We start from the raw sequence: 23,262 nt of genomic DNA, 5'->3' as shown, positions 1-23,262 counted from the left end.
GGGGCGCGCTGCTCGTCCGCCCGGAAGCGCGACGCTGGAGCTGCGGGGTTACCATGGGAACCGAACCGCCGCGCCTCGCCCAGGACAGTTACACTTAGAGGCCTTGTAGGTGGAGGTCGTTGGGGCTTCCTCTCGGGAGGGCTGCGCCTCGATTGTGGAGTGTGGGTGTTCAGTGGCGGTTCAGTCAAGGGATGTTTCCCGCTGGGCCAAGGCCTGGGGATGACTGCGGGGTAGGAGGAGGGGACCAGGTTTCTGTAGGCCGGGGTTGGGGAGCAGAGGGAAGCGTTTGGTACAGCGGCGCCTGCAGTTCAGTTTTCGAAAACTAGATTTTAATATGCTCGACCAGGGGCGGTGGCTCACGCCTGTAATCCCAGCACTTTGGGAGGCCGAGGCGGGAGGATCACTTGCTATCAGGAGTTCGAGACCAGCCTGGCCAACATGGCGAAACCCCGTCTCTACTAAAAATACAAAAATTAGCCGGGCGTGGTGGTGGGCACCTGTAATCCCAGCTACTCGGGAGGCTGAGGCAGGAGAATCTCTTGAACCCAGGAGGCGGAGGTTGCGGTGAGCCGAGATCACGCCACTGCACTCCAGCCTGGGCGACAGAGGGAGACTGTCTCAGAAAAAAAAAAAAAAAAAAAAAAAAGCATATTAGGCACATGTTAGGTCATCATCAAATGTTAATTATGCCGAGATCGCGCCACTGCATTCCAGCCTGGGGGACAGAGGGAGACTCTGTCTCAAAAAAAAAAAAAAGCATATTAGGCACATATGAGGTCATCATCAAATGTTAATTATCTCCATGAGCCAACATCAGCCTTCTAACCATAAGGGCGACTTCCTGGCTCCAAACTTTTTGATCCTATTAAGGAGGTTTTACCTTGTACCTGCCCATAGGACTAAGCAGTGCCAGTGGACACCATTAGGTATCACAGCTAACCAAAGGCATGACCAGGACAGATAAAGAAAAAAAGAAATGGAGAAAAAAGAAATAAAGGAGGTATATGTGGGCAGACTATTTGAGTCATACATAGCAACTTCTCTTGGGTTCTGCCAGCTAGCCTTCATACAGTCCAAGAATGGCCTGTGTGGGTTAGAGGGACAAAGATGTAGGTGTTTGGTGCTTTTCATTAGTTCTTAACAAACTCAACTACTGCTTTTCTGTAGGTTTTTGATAGTTTCTTTTCTCTCTCTTTTTTTTTTTGAGACAGAGTCTCACTCTGTTACCCAAGCTGGAGTGCAGTGGCGTGATCTCCACTCACTGCAACCTCTGCCTCCTGGGTTCAAGCTATTCTCCTGCCTCAGCCTCCCATGTAGCTGGGATTACAGGCGTGCACCAGCATGCCCAGCTGATTTTTGTATTTTTAGTAGAGACAGGGTTTCGCCATGTTGGCCAGGCTGGTCTCAAACTCCTGACCTCCGGTGATCTGCCCGCCTTGGCCTATTTGATAGTTTCTGAGTGGTCTGTTCCATTCTGTATTTTCTTGGTTGCTAGGATGAACAGGAGCCACAATTTTATTATGCTTGGTTATGTTATTAGCTTTGGCCATTAAGTAGTGTCGTGAATCCCTCCCTCTGTTATTTGGGCTAAAGCCATGTCCTTCCAATGCCCTTTAGGGCTCTCTTTGATTCTTTTTCCAATGGCCACCCCTCCATTTTTCCGGCCACCCACTAGGTTTCTCATCACCCAGGAATATTGTGTATGTTGCTTACAGAATTTGATCCTCCCATCACAGGTCCCCTTTGGTAGTGCCAGGAATTTTCCCACACTCCAGCAGCCAATCCCTCTTCTTCTTGTCAGGAGAAGATATTCTTGGGGAGTATTGTGAAAGGGAAGGTTTTGGGACTGGGTTTGGGGCCATCCCTAGTCCTGCTCATACCTCAGCTGATACTCTGGGCAAGGTGTACACCTCTAGCCTGAACTGAGCTCTTGTCCCAACTCTCAGCATCATCATGATGTTAAGCTGCCTCTTTCTTCTGAAGGCACTTCTTGCTCTTGGGTCCCTGGAATCCTGGATAACTGCAGGAGAACATGGTGAGCTATCATTTGGGATCCCTGGCCAACAGTAACAGAAAGTGACTAGAGGAGAGGAGAAGTCAGCCCCTGCCTTCTCCCAGAGCAAGGTTGCTTGTAAGTGGAGATGATCATCTCTATAGGACAGGACTGGATGAATAGATTCTCAGGATGGCCTGGGTCATTCTTCCTGGCTTTCTTTACCCTCTCTGGACAAGGAGATAGGACTTCCAGTTGGGCTTACTAGAGGTTCTAGCTTTTCCCTAGAACTCATTAAATGAGAACAGGATCATCCCACCCTTTCTCTCTCATTATCTGCAGGATGGCTGCTCCTTTAGCAGTGGTGGATATATGTTAGTATTTGTGTATGAGGAGGGGAAGGTGGTTGCAGAATTTTTTTTTTTTTTTTTTGAGATGGAGTCTCACTCTGTCACCCAGGCTGGAGTGCAGTGGCGTGATCTCAGCTCACTGCAAGCTCCACCTCCCAGGTTCACGCCATTCTCCCGCCTCAGCCTCCCGAGTAGCTGGGACTACAGGTGCCCGCCGCCACGCACAGCTAATTTTTTGTATTTTTAGTAGAGATGGGGTTTCACTGTGTTAGCCAGGATGATCTCGATCTCCTGACCTCATGATCCGCCCGCCTCGGCCTCCCAAAGTGCTGGGATTACAGGCATGAGCCATCGTGCCCAGCCAGAATTTTTTTTTTTTAAGAGACAGGGTCTCATTCTGTCACCCAGGCTAGAGTGCAGTGGTGCAGAAATATTTTGGATAGAGATGCCTGGAGGGGCTGAAGGTCCATTCCCCATTTCTGAGGCCTGGCTAGTTACCCCAAACTCACATGGTATCTTTTGCAGCAAAAGAGGGAGAATGCCCTCCCGATAAGAACCCATGCAAAGAGCTGTGCCAGGGCGACGAATTGTGTCCGGCTGAACAGAAGTGCTGCACCACAGGCTGTGGTCGGATCTGCCGAGACATTCCTAAGGGTATGTTGGCATGAGGGGCAAAATCTGGGCATACTCTCTGACATTGCCTCTGGGATAGATGGAAGTAGAGAGCTTCCCACCTTCTAGGTTGCCTCTTGAAGTCTCCCTTGCCTAGAGTACTTCTTCTTTACTCTTTTAGGGTCCCTCCTCCTTTAATTATTCAGTGCCCCCAGTTGTTTGCCTTCCATCAGGAAAGAGCGCACCATCGATTATCTATGTCTTTTACTTTGGACTCAAAGTTCCTGTGAAGGCTGGAGGGAAGAGTTGTAAAGGGAAGGCTGTGTAAGATAATGATTAAGAGAGTAGACCCTAGAGCCAAGCAGACCTTTTTAAGCCTTAAGCCTTAGCTCTTTATAAATCTTAAGCTTTTAGCCTCAGTTTCCTCATCTATAAAATGGGGATAATTGTGAGGATCAAATGAGATGTTCATGGCACAAGGTAAACGTCAGTAAATGTTACAGTAAATATTTGCTCTTACTATTGTTGTTATTATTGTCTCTTTGTCTTAGCACCAGGGTTGAGAGGCTTAAATAAATCTCAGGACTTCCTTTTTCTGTTTTTCCCTTCTGCTGTGCCCGTGGGTGTTACCAGGCACTATTTTCTCTCTCTCTCTCTTTTTTTTTTTTTTTGAGACGGAGTTTCGCTCTTGTTGCTCAGACTAGAATGCAGTGGCGTGATCTCGGCTCACCGCAACCTCCGCCTCCCGGGTTCAAGTGATTCTCCTGCCTCAGCCTCCCAAGTAGCTGGGATTTACAGGCATGTGCCACCACCCCCGACTAATTTTGTATTTTTAGTAGAGATGGGGTTTCTCCATGTTGGCCAGGCTGTTCTCGAACTCCCTACCTCAGGTGATCCACCCGCCTTGGCCTCCCAAAGTGCTGGGATTACAGGTGTGAGCCATGGCGCTCGGCCTATTTTCTCTTTTCTTTGCTGTCTCCCTTTTTGCTACAGGGAGGAAAAGAGATTGCCCTAGGGTTATTCGGAAACAATCCTGTTTGAAAAGGTGCATCACTGATGAGACATGTCCAGGTGTAAAGAAATGCTGCACGCTTGGCTGCAACAAGAGCTGTGTAGTCCCAATCTCTAAACAGAAGCTGGGTAAGAAACGCTGTCCCCACACCTCATGGTCTGTTTGGTCTGCTTGTTTATTTCTCAAATATGCACATATCAGCTTGTTGGTTTTACTTTGCTGCTATATTCTGAGACCTTTAAAAAAAAAAAAGATATACAAAGGGTGCACAAGCCATAATCATTTGTGGTATGTAGCCTGGGCAGGCAGAGGGAGGGTGCCAGAAGGGCAGCCTCAACTTACCCTCATTTGCAGACTGCTTTGAAAACGGTTGAGTAGTCGGGCATGGTGGCTCATGCCTGGAATCCCAGCACTTTGGGAGGCCAAGGCGGGCGGATCACGAGGTCAGGAGATCGAGACCATCCTGGCTAACACGGCGAAACTCCGTCTCTACTAAAAATACAAAAAAAGTAGCTGGGCGTGGTGGTGGGTGCCTGTAGTCCCAGCTACTTAGGAGGCTGAAGCAGGAGAATGGCGTGAACCCAGAAGGCGGAGCTTGCAGTGGGCCAAGATTATGCCACTGCACTCCAGCCTGGGTGACAGAGCGAGACTCTGTCTCAAAAAAAAAAAAAAAAAGCTACTTGGGAGGCTGAGGCAGGAGAATGGCATGAACCCGGGAGGCGGAGCTTGCAGTGAGCCGAGATTGCGCCACTGCACTCCCGCCTGGGCCACAGAGCGAGACTCCGTCTCAAAAAAAAAAAAAAAAAAAAAGAAAAAAGAAAACCACTGGGTAATTCCCAGTTCCCATAATCAGTTGCAATATTATCTGTTAAAAAATCTTATCCTGAGAATCTGCAGAGACAGAAAAAAAAAAAAAAGAATCTTGATGCCTATGGAAGGTGGCACACATTTCCCCACTCATTTGCTCCTGAGATCCTTTTTTTTTTTTTTTTGAGAGAGAGTCTTGCTCTGTCTCCCAGGCTAGAGTGCAGTGGTGTGATCTTGGCTCACTGCAACCTCTGCCTCCCAGGTTCAAGCAATTCTTCTGCCTCAGCCTCCCTAGTATCTGGGACTACAGGCATGTGCCACCACACCCGGCTAATTTTTTGTATTTTTAGTAGAGACGGGTTTTTGTCGTGTTAGCCAGGATGGTCTCAATCTCCTGACCTCGTGATCCACCCACCTCAGCCTCCCAAAGTACTGGGATTACAGGCGTGAGCCACCACGCCTGGCCTGCTCCTGAGATTCTTATGTTCCCTGTGTACACACACGGCGGGGCTGTCTCCTGTGGGAAACAGATTCTTTTTCATTCTGGTCCTGGTAGAGAGGTATTTGAAAGAGATTCATTCTCCCTTTTGCAGAGTCCCAGTGACCTAATTATCCATTTATGCATTCATTTCTTCAACAAGTATTTATTGAATGTGTACTGTTTGCGAGATCCAGTGACGAGCTCCTGGTATATTGTGGAAAATACGGTAGATCCCATGCCCGCTTTCATGGAGCTCATAGTCTCATGGCAGAGAAAGAGGTTTAACAAATAAGCATGTAAATAAATATATAATTTCAAACTCTGATAAGGACAGGGAAGGAAAATTAAAGGGTGCTGAGAGACAGAGTAAAGCGGAGAACTCACTTTTATTTTTATTTTTTTGACAGTCTTGCTCTGTTGCTCAGGCTGGAGTGCAGTGGCACGATCTTGTTTCACTACAACCTCCACCTACCTTCTGGGCTCAAGCAATTCTCCTGCCTCAGCCTCCCGAGTAGCTGGGATTACAGGCCCATGCCACCCCACCTGGCTAATTTTTGTATTTTTAGGAGAGATGGGGTCTCACCATGTTGGCTGGGTTGGTCTCACACTCCTGGCCTCAAGTGATCCACCTGCCTTGGCCTCCCAAGGACTGGCGTGAGCCACCGTGCCCGGCTGAGAACTCACATTGGATTGGGTGGTTGAGGATGGCATGTGTGGAGTGACATTTAAGCTGCAACCTGGAGAGCGATTTGAAGTTAGCCAGGTGAAGGGTGCGATGGACATTCCAGGAAGAGAGAGAGGCACACACAGAGGCCTTAAGATGACTAGGAGCTTGCCACATTTGAGAAATGGAAAGAAAGCTAGTACGGTTAGAGTAGAAATGGGAGGGAGAGAATGAAGGCAGATGAGGATGTAGACCAGTGAGACTAGGGAGGTAGCAGCGGGGATGGAGAAAGGTGACATAGTTGAGAAAATTTGGAGGTAGAAGTGGCAGGGCTCTCTGCTCTATTCCTTCTCCATTCCCTTGAGAGGCCCCTAAAACATATTAGAAATTGATGGCATGTCTTCTATGTCTAACCCCTTCCTATTTTCCTCTTGTTTCACGATTTTCATGGCTACTTTTGCTTATTTGTGCTTCCAAATATATTTTATTATAATATTATCTATTTTTCTTCCATCATTCCCAAATACCAAGACTACGTTCACTGGAGTGATGTTAGATATATAAATTAAATTAGCTTAAGGAGAACTGCTGTTATTATAATGTTGAATCTTTTTTTTTTCTTACCCTGTTTTATGGTACTGAAATGTTCTTTTTTTTTTTTGAGACAGGCTGTCGCCCAGGCTGGAGTACAGTGGCGTGATCTTGGCTCACTGCAACCTCTGCTCCCACATTCAAGTCATTCTTGTGCGTCAGCCTCCTGAGTAGCTGGGATTGCAGGCGTGTGCCACCATGCTCAGCTAATTTTTGTATTTTTAGAAGAGATGGGGTTTTGCCATGTTGGTCAGGCTGATCTCGAACTCCTGACCTCAGGTGATCTGCCCACCTCGGCTCCCAAAATGCTGGGATTACAGGCATGAGCCACTGTGCCTGGCCTATGTTGAATCCTATGCCTTCCCTGTTGATCAAGTGTATTTTGCATATTTCAGGGTGTTTTATAGTGTTAAAATATTTCTCCATAAATTTATGCCTAGGTATTTTATTTTCTTCTCTGCTGTTTTGAATATCTCTCATTATGTTTTCTAAAGGAACTGGAATCATTCTCTTATCTGAGTGCATGTGGTGGATGTTAGAGTGGAAAATCCTAGGTTTGGGTTGTCGGAGTCCTGGGTTCAAGCCTGAGGTTTGCCAGTTACTGGCCAGCAGGTCCCTGGGCAAGTAATTTTGAGCCTTAGTTCCCTTCTCTGTAAGGTGGGAAGAATAAACCTCGAAGGCTTGTTGTAATTATTCAAATTATGTAAAGTGTTTTGCCCTCAGTATATATTAACTTCCTTCCTCTTGCCTCCTAAGTGGGCTGGGTCGGAAGTACAATTTCTTTTTTTTGAGACTGAGTTTCGCTATTGTTGCCCAGGCTGGAGTGCAGTGGTGCAATCTCGGCTCACTGCAATCTCCACCTCCCAGGTTCAAGCGATTCTCCTGCCTCAGCCTCCCAAGTAGCTGGGATTATAGGCATGTGCCACTATGCTCAGCTAATTTTTTGTATTTAGTAGAGACGGCTTTTCAGCATGTTGGTCAGGCTGGTCTCAAACTCCTGACTTCAGGTGATCCACCGGCCTTGGCCTCCCAAAGTGCTGGGATTACAGGTGTGAGCCACCATGCCCAGCAGGAGTACAATTTCTCACCAGCCCCTTTATTCAAAACCAGGATGGTTTTCTTTTTCCCTGATCACTTCCTCTCAGACCCTGAAGCCCTGTAACATGTGACAACCTTTTTCCTTCCAGTCAAACCTCTCCAGGTAGGAGGCCCCTTGCTGGTACCCATTGGGTCTGTCTGTGCCCGGCTTAGGCAGCTATCTTGGGCAGCCTGCCCATTAGAGAGAATGGAAGGTTGTTCTCCTTGCCAGGACTCTTGAGGCCCAGCTCTGGAACCAGCCTGGGAATCTGTCTCAGGCAGGTCACTGACTGCTGGCATGTAGGGCTTGGTACAATCTTCCCAGTGTTTGAAGCTGAGGGCTGAATTGTAGGGGCTAAGGGCGAGGCTGGCACCCAGGCACAGTACCTTTGTGAGCTGCTCTGGCCCCTGGCCAGCCCAGATAGGGCTTCCTTTTCCACTGGAGCTTGGCAGGCAGGCTAGAATAGTGATCTCCCGCAGATGTCCCAGAGCCTGCTGGGCTGAGCGGGGTTCCTAGCCTGGTGGGAGGTGATACTGGCTACTGCATTGGTAGTTAACTACTTTTCTATAGCTCCAGCCCTAGGGGAGGGCTAGGCTACTCACCCAACAGGACTGGTTGCTATACCCAACTCTACAGGAAGCTCTCCTTCCAGGGCTATGAAAAATTTCGCTTTCCTTAAGCTCTGACATTGCCAGAGGTTTACCATAGCCAGCACTGGTCTGTTTGGCAAAGTGGAGGTTCAGTCAGGTTGCCTGAGGGCAAGGGCAGACATTGGGTCCTGCTCTCATGACACTGTTCAAGTCTGAACATGGGTCTGAATCCTGGCTCTTCTGCTTGCTTGCTGTGTGGCCTTGGGCAAGTCCTTTCATTTCTCTGAATCTCACTTTTATTATCTGTAAAATGGGGATAAGGATATTTAGCTCCCAGAGTGATAATGCAGTTGAGAAGAAATGCATTTTATTTATTTATTTATCTGGGACAAGGTCTCACTCTATCACCCAGGCTGGAGTGCAGTGGTGTGATCTCAGCCCACTGCAGCCTCAACCTCCTGGGCTCAGGTGATCCTTCTGCCTTAGTTCCCTGAGAAACTGGAACTACAGGCACAAACCACTGTGTCCGGCCAGAAATGCATTTAAAAAAGTCTGCAGTAAACCTGCCAGATAATGCTCAAGAGAGCTCATATGGTCATGCCAAGTACCTCTGTGTTCTGGTCCGCCCCTTCTCTGCCTCCTCACCTATCTGATGCCTGACCTATCCGTTTACTCATCCACTTATTCATGTATTCACTGTATATTGAGTGTGGCTACCCTACCTGGCATGTGGGTCTGCAGTGGTGAGGAAGGCAGCCGTGGTCCTTGCCACCCTGGGGCTTGCTGATAGTGTGACAGACAGGAAATGATCAAGAAAACAAATACATAATAACCGCAAGATGATGATGAGTCATGAGTGCTTTGAAGGTAATGGAAGAAGAGAGAAGGAGGCTGCTTTCTTTTGAGGTTGGAGAGGTAGGCAGGGCCCAGACTTTCGGGGGTCTTCAGGGCTTCTTTCTCTCTTAGGCTTTATTCTAAGTGCAATAGGAAGCCTTTGAGGGGGTTTAAAAGCAGGAGAGGCCTTGTCCAGTTTTCATTTTAAAAAGACCACTCTGCCAGTACATGAAGAATGGATGGGGGCAAGTGTAGAAGATGGAAGACCAGTTAGGAGGCTATTGTGGCAGGCTGGGAGAGATGATCGGGGCTTAGACTGGGTTGGAGATACTGCAGACATAGAAAAATGGAAGGCGGCCGAGCGCAGTGGCTGATGCCTGTAATCCCAGCACTTTGGGAGGCCAATGCGGGCAGATCACGAGGTCAGGAGTTTGAGACCAGCCTGGCCAACATGGTGAAACCCCATCTCTACTAAAAATACAAAAATTAGCCGGGCATGATGGTGGGCGTCTGTAATCCCAGCTACTCGGGAGGCTGAGGCAGGAGAATCGCTTGAACCTAGGAGGTGGAGGTTGCAGAGAGCCGAGATCGCACCACTGCACTCCAGCCTGGGCAACAAGAGCGAAACTCCATCTCAAAAAAAAGAAAAAAAATCCAAAACCAAAAAGCCCCCAAAAAACCAATAACAATGAAAAAGAAAAATGGAAGGCTTACATGTTTGTGAAGGTAGAATTGATGGGACTGGGTGAACAAGTAAGTGGCTGCAGGCATTGAGGGAGACGGGGTATCAAGAAGGGTGGTAGATATTCAGCTTGAGCAGTTGGGTGATGGTGGTGTTCTTTACTGAGACAGGGACAACCTGGGGGAAGAGGTTTTGGAGTGAAGATTCTGATTCTGGCCTGACAGTTGTCTTCTTGGGCCTCCTCATGGCTCACCTCCCCACTGTATGAAACCTGACCACTCCAGATCCCCTGTGACCCTCTGTTTTGCTTATTATCATATATGTATTATCTTTTACGTGGGCTGATGGCATGGCCTCCCTGGGTGTCTGGCTGACCCTTTTCTAAAACCTCACTGCAGGTTGTATAGAAAAGAGTTAACATAACAAGCCTGAGACCGCTCTTCTTAAAAAGGCTTGCTGGCAAGGCTGGGCCTTGGCTGGCTTCTGGGAACTTGGATTTTGTGGGTATTTGTACTACTCTAACTGATAAGAGTGGTTCACTGTGCCTAAACTGTTTGTGTAAACATTGTGGTTTAGGCTGAACATCTGCTTTCCTTCTGAGAGTCTGGAATCTTGGTACGTGCTAGGCAGAGGGTGCCCAAGTGACCAGCCCCCAGTAGAGAACTTTCACAGTGAGTGTCTAATGAGTTTCCCTGGTAGAAAACACTTCACACATGTCATAATTCCATGCTGGAAGAATTAAGTGCATCCTGTGACTCTACTGGGAGGACTCTTGAAAATCAGCACCTGATTTCCTCTGGACTTTTCCCTTTGATGATTTTTCTTTGTATCCTTTTGCTGTAATAAATCATAGCCATGGGTATGACTATACACTGAGTCCTGCTAATGAATCACTGAACCTGGAAGTAAGTGGTCTTGAGGACTGCCTCCACACTGGTGGATAACTTTTCCTAACCTCTAAAACTATCTACCACTGGATCTTCTATTTTGGTGGAACTGGGCAGAGTGAGTCCCAGTGCTTCTTGGTTTTTGTGTGATCCTTGCTGCAGTGTAGGGGATCATGATGATGTGTGTGTGTGTGTGTGTGTGTCTATGTGTGTGTTTGAGATGGAGTCTCGCTCTGTCACCCAGGATGGAGTGCAGTGGTGTGATCTCGGCTCACTGCAACCTCTGCCTCCCAGGTTCAAGCAATTCTCCTGCCTCAGCCTCCCCAGTAGCTGGGATTACAGGCACCCACCACCACACCCGGCTTTTTTTTTTTTTTTTTTTTGTATTTTTAGTAGAGACAGGGTTTCAACATGTTGGCCAGATTGGTTTTGAACTCCTGACCTCAAGTGTTTCACCCACCTTGGCCTCCCAAAGTGCTGGGATTACAGGCATGAGCCACTGAGCCAGGCCCATGATGTGGTTTAAAGGGCATGAGACCTTATATCAGAGCTGGGGATTTGTGACTCAGTTCTGCTACCATTGACCTCAGGCCAATCCCTCTCTCTAGTTGTCTGTCTCTCTATTTACAGGAGAAGGGGAGTAAGTTTGTTAGCTCAGAGGGCCCTTCTTGGGTTAAGAAGTGCCGAAATTTTACTTTTCCAACAACAACTGGCATCTTTCTCTCAGACATAGTGGCAGGTTGGAGCTGAGGCAGCAGGACAGACTGTGAGTGAGTATTTCCTGGGCTTCAGCTTCACTCCTTTTTTGGTGATAGCTTAGAGTCTTGGGATGGGTGCTGATAGAGGGTGGGGAACCGTCATCCCCATTCTGGCTACTGTTCCTATTTCTCTTCCTGATTCCTGGTAAGCTAATTGTGAGGTGATTAGGGATCATGTCTTATGAGGAACTGACCTTACCTAGCATGGCAAAGCCAGGACAGTGAAAGACAGAGGATCCTGCCTGAAAGAATGGCATCCGCCAGGTTTTTGTAAGGTCTCTGGAGATAGGAAAAGGCCCAGCCAGATTTCAGGTCAGTATAAAGAGGTACAAAGGGCCAGGCATGGTAACTCATGCCTGTGACGTCAGCACTTTGGGAGGCTGAGGCGGGAGGATTGCTTGAGGCCAGAAGGTCAAAACAAGCCTAGTCAACATAGTGAGACCCTGTCTCTATAAAAAATAAAAATAATTAGCTGGGCCTGGTAGTGTGTGCCTATAGTTCAGCTACTCAGGAGGCTGAGGTTGGAGGATTGCTTGAGCCCAGGAGTTCAAGAGTTTGAGGCTGCAGTAAGCCACCATTGCGGCACTGCACCCCAGCCTGGGTGACAAAGCGAGACCCTGTCTCAAAAAAAAAAAAAAAAAGGTATAAAGGCTGTCTAGCTTAAGTAGGATAGCATAATCTGGCTTGGAGGTAGTGAGGCCCCATTAATTCCAGGTGTTAGAGCTGAGAGAAAGGGATCACGTGGCAGGGATTCATATAAGGCAGGGTGTCAGACTGGGTGGCATTGCTGGGCACTGGTCAAAAGCGAGGTGCTGTGACCCTCTGGGCCTCCAGGAAGCCTGGCCTGGAAAAGGGTAGAGGTAAGTGCTCCATGCCTGGTCTTGAGGACGAGGGCAGAGAGTAGCAGAGAGCTCCCGGCATTGGTCATCTCAAGGTCAAGCTCAGCAAAATGGTGAAATCTGGGACGTATGGCACTCCCAGTTTCTAGGGCACATGGCATAATTTTATGAGAAGTTTATGTCACCGGGTTTTTCCACCAGGGAGATTTTTACTCCCAGCCTTCTCAGCTGTGAGATAGAAGGCTTTTGTTCCTTGTTAAATGGATTTCAGTGTTTGTCAAGCAGGTGGGGAGGTGCAGGGAGATGCATTTGGTGGTTACAGTGACCACATTTTCTGAGTCAAAAATCAGGACACATAGTTTTGATGTGATCTCGCAGTAGCACAGGATATTTGAAATAGGGGCTGTTCAGGAAAATCTCAGGATACAGGGTTACTACGCCTGGGTTGTTTAGCTGCATGTATTCTCCTTGGATTCCAATACTTGCTTTTTCCATCATGGCAGACTTCCCAGAGCCAGCTGTATGCAATCATACTTACCTGTTCCTACTCAGAGGCACTGGGCCAGTCTTGCTTTGGTTTTCTGCGAAATCTTTAATTGCCTGTCACCTTTCTCTTTACTTAAGAAACTTGAAATAAACACTAAGATGAATGAGTCATGGTGAATTGGTTTGGTTTGGATGTGGCCTTCTTTGGGTGTGCCTGCGCCTGGGGCCCTGGCCAGTTGCCTGCATGTTTTAAGGATAGTGTAGTAGAAAAAGTACTTTACCGCAAATCAAGAGGCTGAGTGTTGTTCTGCCTTGCTGCTGACTCACTCTGTAGTTCTGGGCAAGATCCTTCTCTGAGTTTATTTTCATAGGGAATGTGTTTGGCTGCACACAACAGAAAATTAATCATATAGGGGTTTGTTTTTCTCATATAACAAGAATTCCTGAGGCTGGGATGGTGGCTCCATGATGCTAACAAGGATGAAACTATTCCCCTCTTTCTCCTTTGCAATTCTTTTTTTTTTTTTTACATTTACATTTTATTATTTATTTATTTTAAAAGACGATGGTTAGATGCCACAAAGTAGGTGGCAATGCTTGAACCATATGCGTGTTGTCAGGCCCAAAGGCCTCTTCCATCCTTGTCGAGGAGAGTGCTAACCTTCTCTCCTTTCATACAACACCTCTTTGCAATTCTTGACCATTTCGTTATGCTGAGTTGCCTCCTCATTGAAAGAAGGCTACTCTGCCTCTCTGTGTAATGTCTATCTTTGGACTGGAAGGAGAAAGAAGTGAGGGAGCAGTTTGAAAGGGGTATTCCCTGTGTCAGGAATACAAAAGTTTCCCAGTTTATGTCCTAGTTTGTGGTCACCCCTAGTTGCAAGAGAGTATGGGGAAACAAATCATTTTAGCTGGACCTGTTGCCTCTCAGAATAAACTTGGTATCCAGTATCTATTGCTGCATAAGAAACCATCTCCAAACTTCATGACTTAAAGCAATATAGTTACTCTTTCTCACAGTTGTGTAGGTTGCCTGAGCTTGGCTGGGCAGTTCATATACCCACACGATGTAGCTGTGGTCATTCATTTAGCTGCATTCAGCTGGGAGCTTAGCAGGGAGCTCAACTGGAGCCACAACGTCCAGGATGACCTCTCTTCTAGGTTCTGTCTCCGTGGGGCATCTCATCATCCCACAGCGTAGTTCAAGCTGCTTTATAGCATGGCGGCTGGTTTCCAAGAGGAAGTATTCTGAGTGGACAAGCCCCAGTACACTAGTGCTTATCAAGCCTCTGCTTACATTACATTTGCTAATGTCCCATTGGTCAAAGCAAGTCAGATGGTCAAACCCAGAGTAGGTATGGAAGGGGACTACAAAAGGGCCTGAATCCCAGGAGATAAAGTTCACTGGAGGCCACCATTGTAAATGTCTGCCACAGGGAGAATTCAGGGAGAATGTTGGCCACAGTGGGTTAGACCTGAACAGTGTTTTTCAAACTGTGAGTCCTGAAAGCAATTTAGTAATTAGGAAAAATAAGAACTAGAATATAAAATATCAGGGTGGGCTGGGTGGGGTGGCTCACGCCTGTAATCCTGGCACTTTGGGAGGCTCAGGCGGGAGGATCACTTGAGCCAGGAGTTTGATATCAGCCTAGGGAACATAGTGAGACTCTGTCTCTACAAAATAAATAAATAAAATTACCCAGGCCTGGTGGCTTGTGCCTGTAGTCCCAGGTACTCAGGAGTCTGTGGTGGGAGGATCCCTTGAGCGCAGGAGTTTCAGGCTGCAATGAGCTATGATTGTGCCACTGTACTTTAGCCTGGGTGATACAGTGAGACCCTGTCTCTACAAAATAAATAAATAAATAAGCCAGGCATGATGGCTTGTGCCTGTAGTTCTAGCCACTCAGGAGGCTGAGGTGGGAGGATACCTTGAATGCAGGAGTTTGAGGCTGCAGTGAGCTATGATTATGCCACTGCACTTTGGCCTGGGCAACACAGTGAGACCCTGTCTTAAAAAAATCAGATGTATTGCAGATACATGATACACATAAATATTTACATTATATATGTATATAAATATATAACTATATATAAACATACACATGGGACACAATGAAAAATGTGTTTCATATTGTGAGCGTCTCTGGCCTCCAATGCTTTGATTCTGTAGCAGAGTTTGGTGGTGACTGTCCCGCTGACCCCCTTCCGTGTGAGGAGCTGTGTGATGGGGATGCATCCTGTCCCCAGGGGCATAAATGCTGCAGCACCGGCTGTGGCCGCACCTGCCTCGGAGACATTGAGGGAGGTATGTTGGCTCTTTTGGGAAGAAATCCTTGAGTGTTTCCTGAGAAGAGTGCTTCTCTTTCCCTTCCTGGGAGGAGCTAGGATTCTCATCCTTCCTGTCCCTCTAGTCCCCCAACCCAAAGCAACCCATTCTTCTAGGGCCGAGGGGCCCTGTCGACATTAAAAGAACTGGGGGAAGGCACTGTGGGGCAGTAGGAACTACTTGGGCTGGAAGACAGACAGTGTGGCTTTTGGTCTTGATTCTGCTGAGGTTTTGCTTTGTGACCTTGGGTAAGCAAACCCTTTTTTTTGAGCCCAAATTTCTTTATCTGTAAAATGAAGGAGTTGCCCAAGATCCTGATTTTCAGATCTAATTTTTAACAAAAAGCTTCTCCCCTGCCCCAAATGAAATCTTAGTTGGAAACATATATATATATATATATATATATATATATATATTTTTTTTTTTTTTTTTTTTTTGAGACAGAGTCTTGGTCTGTACCCCAGGCTGGAGTGTAGTGGCGTGATCTTGGCTCACTGAAACCTCTGCCTCCGGGGTTTCTTCTGCCTCTGAGGCAATTCTTCTGCCTCAGCCTCCTGAGTAGCTGGGATTACAGGCACACGCCACCATGCCCAGCTAATTTTTGTATTTTTAGTAGAGATGGGTTTTCATCATGTTGACCAGGCTGGTCTTGAACTCCTGACCTCGTGATCTGCCTGTCTCGGCCTCCCAAAGTGCTAGAATTACAGGCGTGAGCCACCACGCCCAGCTGGAAACATACACACACACACACACACACACACACACACACACACACACACACAGATAAAAGCATTCCTGTTTCAATGCCTTTTTTTCTTCAACATTTTAAAAAAACAAATATTTTTGAGTGCCAGGCACTGTGGATCTCCATTAAAGAATCATTGACCCTTGTGCTATCTTAGTCCCTTTAGATTCCCAGGCAGTGCTCAAGGCTGAGGACAGACTCTTGTCCGTATGTAGCTTATAGCCCATCAGGCAAGATAGACATATTCCTTTTAAATAAGGGATTATGATAAAGTTTGATGAGAGGAAGCATACAGGGTGCTACAGGAGCACAAAGCAGGGACATCAAACCTTGTCTAGGGTGGCAGAGGAGGCCACCGTGAGGAAGTGACACTATGAATCCAGAGCATAGGGGGAGGGGGAGTGGTCTGGGAGGCTTGCCCCTGCCACACTTCACCCACCCCCACCCCAAACCTGCAGAGGTGTCAATCCCTGAGTTACCTCTTGGGAACTCCCTTTGGGGCACCATTTGAAAACTCTGGGCTCAGAGGTCTCTTGGTTTCCTAAAGATTCTGAGATCCTCCAGCGCCATGGTTTCCCAGCCAGTTTAGTTGGGTCTAGTGAGGGTCAGGGGTTGATTGACCTAGAGCCTCTGTGTGTAAGTTCAAGATGGGAACATGGAGATGGCAGAGCTGATGCCCTGTCCCTTTTCCTGGGCCTGTTGTTCCCACAGGGCGGGGCGGTGATTGTCCAAAAGTTCTGGTGGGCCTGTGCATTGTTGGCTGTGTGATGGATGAGAATTGTCAAGCTGGAGAAAAATGTTGCAAGTCAGGCTGTGGCCGCTTCTGTGTCCCACCAGTACTGCCCCCAAAACTGACCATGAACCCCAACTGGACTGTGAGGTCTGATTCCGAATTAGGTGAGTACAGTCCATTGTCATCAACAATAACAGACAACTGCTATGTGCAAAGCACTGGCTTAGGTGCTGGGAAGGGGACTTCAGAAGGTCAGGAAAAGTCTAGTTGGAGAGAAAGAACCTATGTCCCAGATGAAAACCCTCATACAAACAGTACAGGCTTACACCTGTTCTCAGGTGTGGCAAACCTGTGTCCCAGATGAGAACCCTCATATAAACAGTACAGGCTTACACCTGTTCCCAGGTGTGGCTCCCTGGGAAGGTCTCTGTGGGAGAGGTGGGATTTGATTGAGGCGCTTAAGGCTAGGCAGATGCGACAAAGGGAGGATAGCACAGGGACATGCCAGACAGGCAATCTGGTGATTGCTGGCAAAGGAACACAGGGTGGGAATGTGTGGGATATGTTTGGGAGGTGAGGAGTGGGGGCAGGGTGGGTAAAGGAACAGACGTATCTCCAGTTTTCTTTTTTTTTTTTTTGAGATGGAGTTTCACTCTTGTCACCCAGGCTGGAGTGCAATGGCACAATCTCGACTCACTGCAACCTCTGCCTCCTGGATTCAAGCAATTCTCCTGCCTCAGCCTCCCAAGGCTGGGATTTACAGGCGCCTGCCATCATACCTAGCTGATTTTTGTATTTTTAGTAGAGACAGTGTTTCACCATGTTGGCCAGGTCTGGTCTTGAGCTCCTGATCTCAGGTTATCCACCCACCTTGGCCTCCCAAAGTGCTGGGATTACAGGCATGAGCCACTGTGCCCGACCATAATTCCAGTTTTTTATAACAGGAGATATAAGGTTGACATCTGAATAATAAGAGCCTTCAGTGCCAGTTTGGATTGGATTGTCTGGGAAGCAAGGAGCTATTTAAGACTTTTGAGAGCAATATAGGCCAAGCTTTCCTAGGGTGGAGGGAAAACATTTCAGGTAGCTGAAGCCAGGAGGGCACAGCTGTGACTTGATGTTTCTTCTACTTGCAGAGATCCCGGTGCCCTAGCTATGCCGATTTGTCTGGAGCTTCTTTGGTAATTCTGGAAGCTTTTCCTGGCAGTCAAGAGAGGGTGACATCCTGGGGCTTGTGACATTTTCAGGGGCACTCATGGCCCTCTCTGCGCTGCTTCTCCTCCTGCCGCTGACCAGAGCATGGGAAATAGCCCTGGATTGGGCAGTGGGTGTGTGGTGCTTCTCTTTCCCAATAAAGGCTGGTGCTGACCTCTTGTTTGTGCTATTTGAGGGCTCAGATGATATGGGAGAGCTAGAGGGTATGTGCGTGCCTGTGGGATTTACATATTTAGGACAGATGGGTAATCCATTCTTTGTGAGGACACTGAAAATGGGTTTTGGTTGGGTGTGGCTAGGGAAGAGATGGGTGGAAACTAAACTGAGAGTGACTTGCCATAGATGTCTTTCTCAAGCCCTGGTGGGGGTGGAGGTCAGTCTCTTTTGGACCTGCTGACCTTCTTTCTTTTATTGGAGAATGTGGGTTGAGGGTGGAACAAGGGTGAGTGGCTAGTTTTTTTTTTTTTTTTTTTTTTTTGAGATGTAGTCTCACTCTGTTGCCCAGGCTGGAGTGCAGTGGCACAATCTTGGCTCACTGCAACCTCTGCCTCTTGGGTTCAAGTGATTCTCCTGCCTCAGTCTCCCGAGTAGCTGGGACTACAGGCGCTGACTAATTTTTGTATTTTTAGTAGAGACGGGGTTTCACCATGATGGCCAGGCTTATCTTGAACTCCTGACCTCAGGTGATCTGCCTGCCTTGGCCTCCCAAAGTGCTGGGATTACAGGCGTGAGCCACTGTGCCCAGCCGAGTGGCTAGTTTCTTATAGATGTTGGAATGTTCCCACCTTGGACCTCCTTCCTTGAGGGCCAGCCCTTGGCTCCAAGACAGGCAGTTTGTCCCCTCCAGGTAGCTTTATTTTAGGGAGGGGATATCCCTAGGTTCTTGGGACCAAGATAATTTTTTAAAGTTATGTTTTTTATTTATATGAAATGGATTATATTGTGTATCTTGGAGATCTTTCATGTCATCACGTATATTCTTTTAATAGAACTCTATGAAATGGGTAATTTATTTAACTAGTTATCTTTTTTTTTTTTGAGACGAAATCTTGCTCTGTCGCCTAGGCTGGAGTGCAGTGGCACGATCTCCGCTCACTGCAACCTCCGCCTCCTGGGCTCAAGCAATTCTCTTACCTCAGCCTTCTGAGTAGCTGTGCCTTTGACTGTTTTAGTAGAAACCCTGTCTCTACTAAAAATACAAAAATTAGCCGGGTGTGGTGGTGTGATGATATAATGATTTTTTAAAAAACTATGTGCATGTATTCGAGTTTTTAAATAAACAACAAAATGATAAAACAGTGGAAGAGGGATCTGCCAAAATGTTCAGCAGCCCATCACACAGACACTGGCCCTTCCCAGTTCCCTGCAACATGATCCTGGAGTCATGGATGTTTCTGGGTTGGCCACTGCGAGGTTCATGCCAGCCACTCTTTTTCAGATCAGGCAACATTGACATGTCTACTGTACTCAAAAGAGATAAATGTTCTGAACCAGGTAGAAACCAGAATTTCACATGCCAGGATGAAAACAAGGGGGAGAAGGCACAGACACTCAGCAGTGGTCGGGTGCAGTGGCTCACGCCTGTAATCCCAACATTTTTGGAGGCCAAGGCAGGCAGATCACTTGAGGTCAGGAGTTCAAGACCAGCCTGACCAACATGGTGAAACCCCGTCTCTACTAAAAATACAAAAATTAGCCAGGCTTGGTGGTGCACGCCTGTAATCCCAGCTACTCAGGAGGCTGAGGCAGGAGAATTGCTTGAACCTGGGAGGTGGAAGTTCCAAGTGAGCCGAGATCCTGCCATTGCACTCCAGCCCGGGTGACAAGAGCGAAACTCCGTCTCAAAAAAAAAAAAAAAAAAAAATCATCAGTATGGTAGAACTTTCAATGAAAAACAACAGTCTGGGAATCCTCTAATATTGCAGAATGATGTTCTGTCAGGGTGGAGAGTGGGACTGGAGAGACAGGTGTGAGCCCCAGGCACAGCTCAGGCTGAGCAATGGGAGAGCTACTCCTTGCAGACCTTTCCTCCTCGTCTGGAGGCTCACCCTTTCCAGAGGGAGCTGCTGACCTGCTTACAGGTAGCAACGTCGAGAGAGATAGAGAGAGATAGAGAGATAGATAGATGTATAGAGAGATAGAGATGGAGATGAGAGAGAGATAGAGATGAGAGAGAGTGCTGAAGGGTTAAATTTGAAAGCTGGCAGTTAAAGGCTGAGCTGGGGCCAAATTCCCACCCCCAGGTCTTTCTGGGCAGCTTTCTCTACTGTTGGACCCTGAACTAAAGAAGCCGTTAGAACCTTTCCTTCCTCAGGGTTTAAGTCCATTTCAGCCTTGGTCCTGGGGTGGAAATGACCCAGGAGCAGGTCTCAGTGGACCGTGATCCTACTCTCTCACCTTGCACCCCGAAATTAGCCTCTGACCAGGTTGAAAAGCCACCCTTCTCCCCCGCCCTGCTCCTCAGCTTCCTCATCGTGGGCAGGAATGTCTGGGGCTCCAGTGTAGGCTGAGAAAGACTTGTTCTTTGACCAGAACCACGCAGCTCCTCCCTTCTCCACCCTGCTTCTTGACCATCTGGTTGTAGAAATCTCAAACTCCATATGTGCCCTTGGCCCCAGCAATACCACGGGCCCCTGCAGCCTCCACTGCTCCCGTGGGGGCATGATGTTATTGGTAAGGCGCGTAAGTGGGGTGAGGAAGGCAGGAGGCCCAGAGCGTATCCTGGCAGTGGGTTGCTCTTGAGTTGGGAGAGGTGTCTTTCCTTTCATATACAAGTTAAGCCTTCTCCTCAAGGGATTGTGTGGAGAAGCCCAGCTTCCTACAGATTCAGCAATATAAACAAAGAAGAGGCCATGTGACTGGAAAGAATTCTTTGCTGGGTGCTTCATGCTCTGCCCACCAGAGGGCAGCAGAGGTCTGTCATAGACCATTTCCAGGCAAGAGACTCAAAAGGGCAAAAGGGCATTCTAAAATATAAAGTGAAAGCTTGCTATCAGCTGTCTAAGCTCCTGGATCCCGACTGAACTGCACTTAATAAATTAAGACCTAACATTATGCCCTCTGTTTTCATATGATGTGGCATGCTGCTTCATTTCTGGTAACATTGATATGGGGGACATTACCCACTATGTCATATTAGTGTTTCTTGTACAAAGCCACAGGGTCAAATTCCCTGTGGAGCTCAAGATCAAGAAAAAGTTTCTCCCTCTGAGTTAGTGTGAGAATGGGCAGGGAAATAACTTACTGGGCATCGTCTGTCTTTCCAGCCTCTGTGGTAGGGGCTTTCTAGAGCTGATGTTTCCATCTTTGCATTGGCTACCAGGGTGCCAAGAGCTCAGGTTTCGGAGTAAGGCCTGGGTCTGAATCTATAATCTTGTGCTGCTTATTAGCTTTGTGCGTATAATAACATTACCACACTGCCTACCTCATAGAATTGGTGTGAAGAGTCCATTATAAAGAAAGCACTGGCCAGGTGCAGTGGCTCACACCTGTAATCCCAGCACTTTGGGAGGCCGAGGTGGGTCGACCACCTGAGGCCAGGAGTTTGAGACCACCCTGGCCAACATGGTGAAACCTCGTCTCTACTAAAAATACAAAAATTAGCTGGGCATGGTGGTGGACGCCTGTAGTCCCAGTTACTTGGGAGGCTGAAGCAGGAGACTTGCTTGAACCCAGGATTTGGAGGCTGCAGTGAGCTGAGATCGTGCCACTGCACTCCAGCCTAGGCCACAGAGGGAGACTCCGTCTAAAAAAAAAAAGATTATAAAGAAAGCACTTAGCAGAGCCTGGCACAAAGCACACACTCAATAAATGTTAGCTGTTGTTATTCAGTTTCTCTGACAAAATCGATCCTTCTTGCCACCCTCTTTTATTACTTGTCCTCCCCCACCTTTTTTTTTTTTTTTTTTGAGACAGAGTCTGGCTCTGTCACCAGGCTGGAGTGCAGTGGTGCAATCTTGGCTCACTGCAACCTCCACCTTCCAGGTTCAAGCGATTCTCCTGCCTCAGCCTCCTGAGTAGGTGAGACTACAGGCGCCCACCACCACACCCAGCTAACTTTTGTAGTTTTAGTAGAAATGGGGTTTCACCATGTTGGCCAGGATGGTCTCGATCTCTTGATCTCATGATCTGCATGCCTTGGCCTCCCAAAGTGTTGGGATTACAGGTGTGAGCCACTGTGTCTGGATCCCCTACCTTTTTTCACTCTTGGTTTAAAGACTTTCATTTTCATGTAACTTGTTTTGTAGTATTTTGTTTTCTGTTGTTGTTTTTTGTGACAGGGTCTCACTCTGTCTCCCAAGCTGGAGTGCAGTGGTGCAATCATGCTCACTGCAGCCTCGACCTCCCAGGTTCAAGTGATCCTCCTGCTTCAGCTCCCTAAGTAGCTGGGACTACAGATGCGCACCACCATGCCCAGCTAATTTTTGTATTTTTTGTAGAGACAGGGTTTCACCAAGTTGGCCAGGCTGGTCTCGAACTCCTGGCTTCAAATGATCCACCTGCCTTGGCCTCTCAAAGTGCTGGGGTTACAGGCGTGAGCCATTGCACCTGGCTGTTTTATAGTATTAAGTTCCTCCTTGAGTCTTGTTTGGAAGCAGGTGAGGGCAAAGGTAAATGAGAGGTAAGTTCCAGTAGAATACTTGGGCAGAAAGAAGCATCCAGAGCAGCACTCTTTCACAGAAACATAATGCAAGCCATGTATGTAATTTCAAGTTTTTTAGTAGCCACATTAAAAAACTAAACAGTGGTCTGGGCACAGTGGCTCATGCCTGTAATCTCAGCACTTTGGGAGACTGAGGTGGGAGGACTGCTTGAGCTCAGGAGTTCAAGACCAGCCTGAGCAACATAGCAAAATCTTGTCTCTACTTAAAAAAAAAAAAAAAAAAAGTCAGTCAGGTGTAGTGACATGTGCTTATAGTCCCAGCTACTTGGGAGGCTGAGGTGGGAGGATCACTGGAGCTCAGGAGATTGAGGCTGCAGGGGGCTATGATTGTGCTACTGCACTCTGGCCTGGGCAACAGAGCAAGACCACATCTCAAAAAAAAAAAAAAAACCCTAAAAAGTTTGATGGTTTCTCAATAAGTTAAATGTGGAATTACCATATGACCCAGCAATTTCACTCTTAGGTATATACCCAAAAGGACTAAAAACAGGTATCCAATGGCCAGGTGTGATGGCTCACACCTGTAACCCCAGTACTTTGGGAAGCTGGGGTGGAAGGATCGCTTGAGAACATGAGTTTAACACCAGCCTGGGCAACATAGTGAGTCCCTTGTCTCTACAGAAAAATTAAAAAAATAACCAGGGTGTGGTGGCATCATAACTGTAGTTCTAGCTACTCAAGAGGCTGAGGTGGGAGGATTAGTTGAGCCCAGGAATACAAGGCTGCAGTGAGCTAAGAGGGTGCCACTGCACTCCTGCCTAGGTGACAGACCCTATCTCTGAAAAAAACAAAAAACAAAAAACAAAAAACCCAAACCAAAACCAAACAAACAAAACCCCTAGATGTTCAAGCAAAAACTTGTGAACAAATGTTCATAGAAATAGAAACAGGTGGACAATAACCAACAGGTGGAAGC

At 47.5% G+C, this 23,262-nt stretch overlaps 1 protein-coding gene and 1 non-coding gene across 4 annotated transcripts; one reads left to right on the top strand and one right to left on the bottom strand.

Annotated features, from left to right (window-relative positions):
• The first annotated feature begins 49 nt into the window (after window positions 1-49).
• WFDC3 (WAP four-disulfide core domain 3) lies at window positions 50-20,136 on the top strand. 3 transcript variants are annotated; one of them, XM_055104491.2, is made up of 7 exons: window positions 50-105; window positions 1,947-2,035; window positions 2,869-2,997; window positions 3,949-4,095; window positions 14,835-14,969; window positions 16,447-16,632; window positions 17,605-20,136. In XM_055104491.2, exons 2-7 carry the CDS (start codon window positions 1,954-1,956, stop codon window positions 17,619-17,621), a joined length of 696 nt encoding a protein of 231 aa, XP_054960466.1. In that variant the 5' UTR covers window positions 50-105; window positions 1,947-1,953; the 3' UTR covers window positions 17,622-20,136. The 3 variants fall into 3 exon arrangements, with proteins under 3 accessions (XP_054960466.1, XP_008949611.3, XP_024782585.3); XM_008951363.4 differs by having other exon boundaries at window positions 92-230; XM_024926817.4 differs by having other exon boundaries at window positions 103-230; window positions 1,984-2,035.
• LOC112438030 (U6atac minor spliceosomal RNA) lies at window positions 13,222-13,347 on the bottom strand. Its single transcript, XR_003026535.3, has one exon. It is a non-coding gene; the product is annotated as a U6atac minor spliceosomal RNA (small nuclear RNA).
• Window positions 20,137-23,262: the final 3,126 nt, after the last annotated feature.

The sequence above is a fragment of the Pan paniscus genome, chromosome 21 (assembly GCF_029289425.2).
Source record: "Pan paniscus chromosome 21, NHGRI_mPanPan1-v2.0_pri, whole genome shotgun sequence".
NCBI classification, from domain to species: Eukaryota; Metazoa; Chordata; class Mammalia; order Primates; family Hominidae; genus Pan; species Pan paniscus.
This window is presented reverse-complemented; position numbering and strand designations above follow the sequence as displayed.

Bases quoted from the DNA above. Each gene is read 5' to 3' on its own strand.
- WFDC3 (XM_008951363.4), top strand. The intron at 4,096-14,834 runs GTAAGAAACGCT...TTGATTCTGTAG, and splicing joins AATCTCTAAACAGAAGCTGG to CAGAGTTTGGTGGTGACTGT. The intron at 14,970-16,446 runs GTATGTTGGCTC...TTGTTCCCACAG, and splicing joins CCTCGGAGACATTGAGGGAG to GGCGGGGCGGTGATTGTCCA.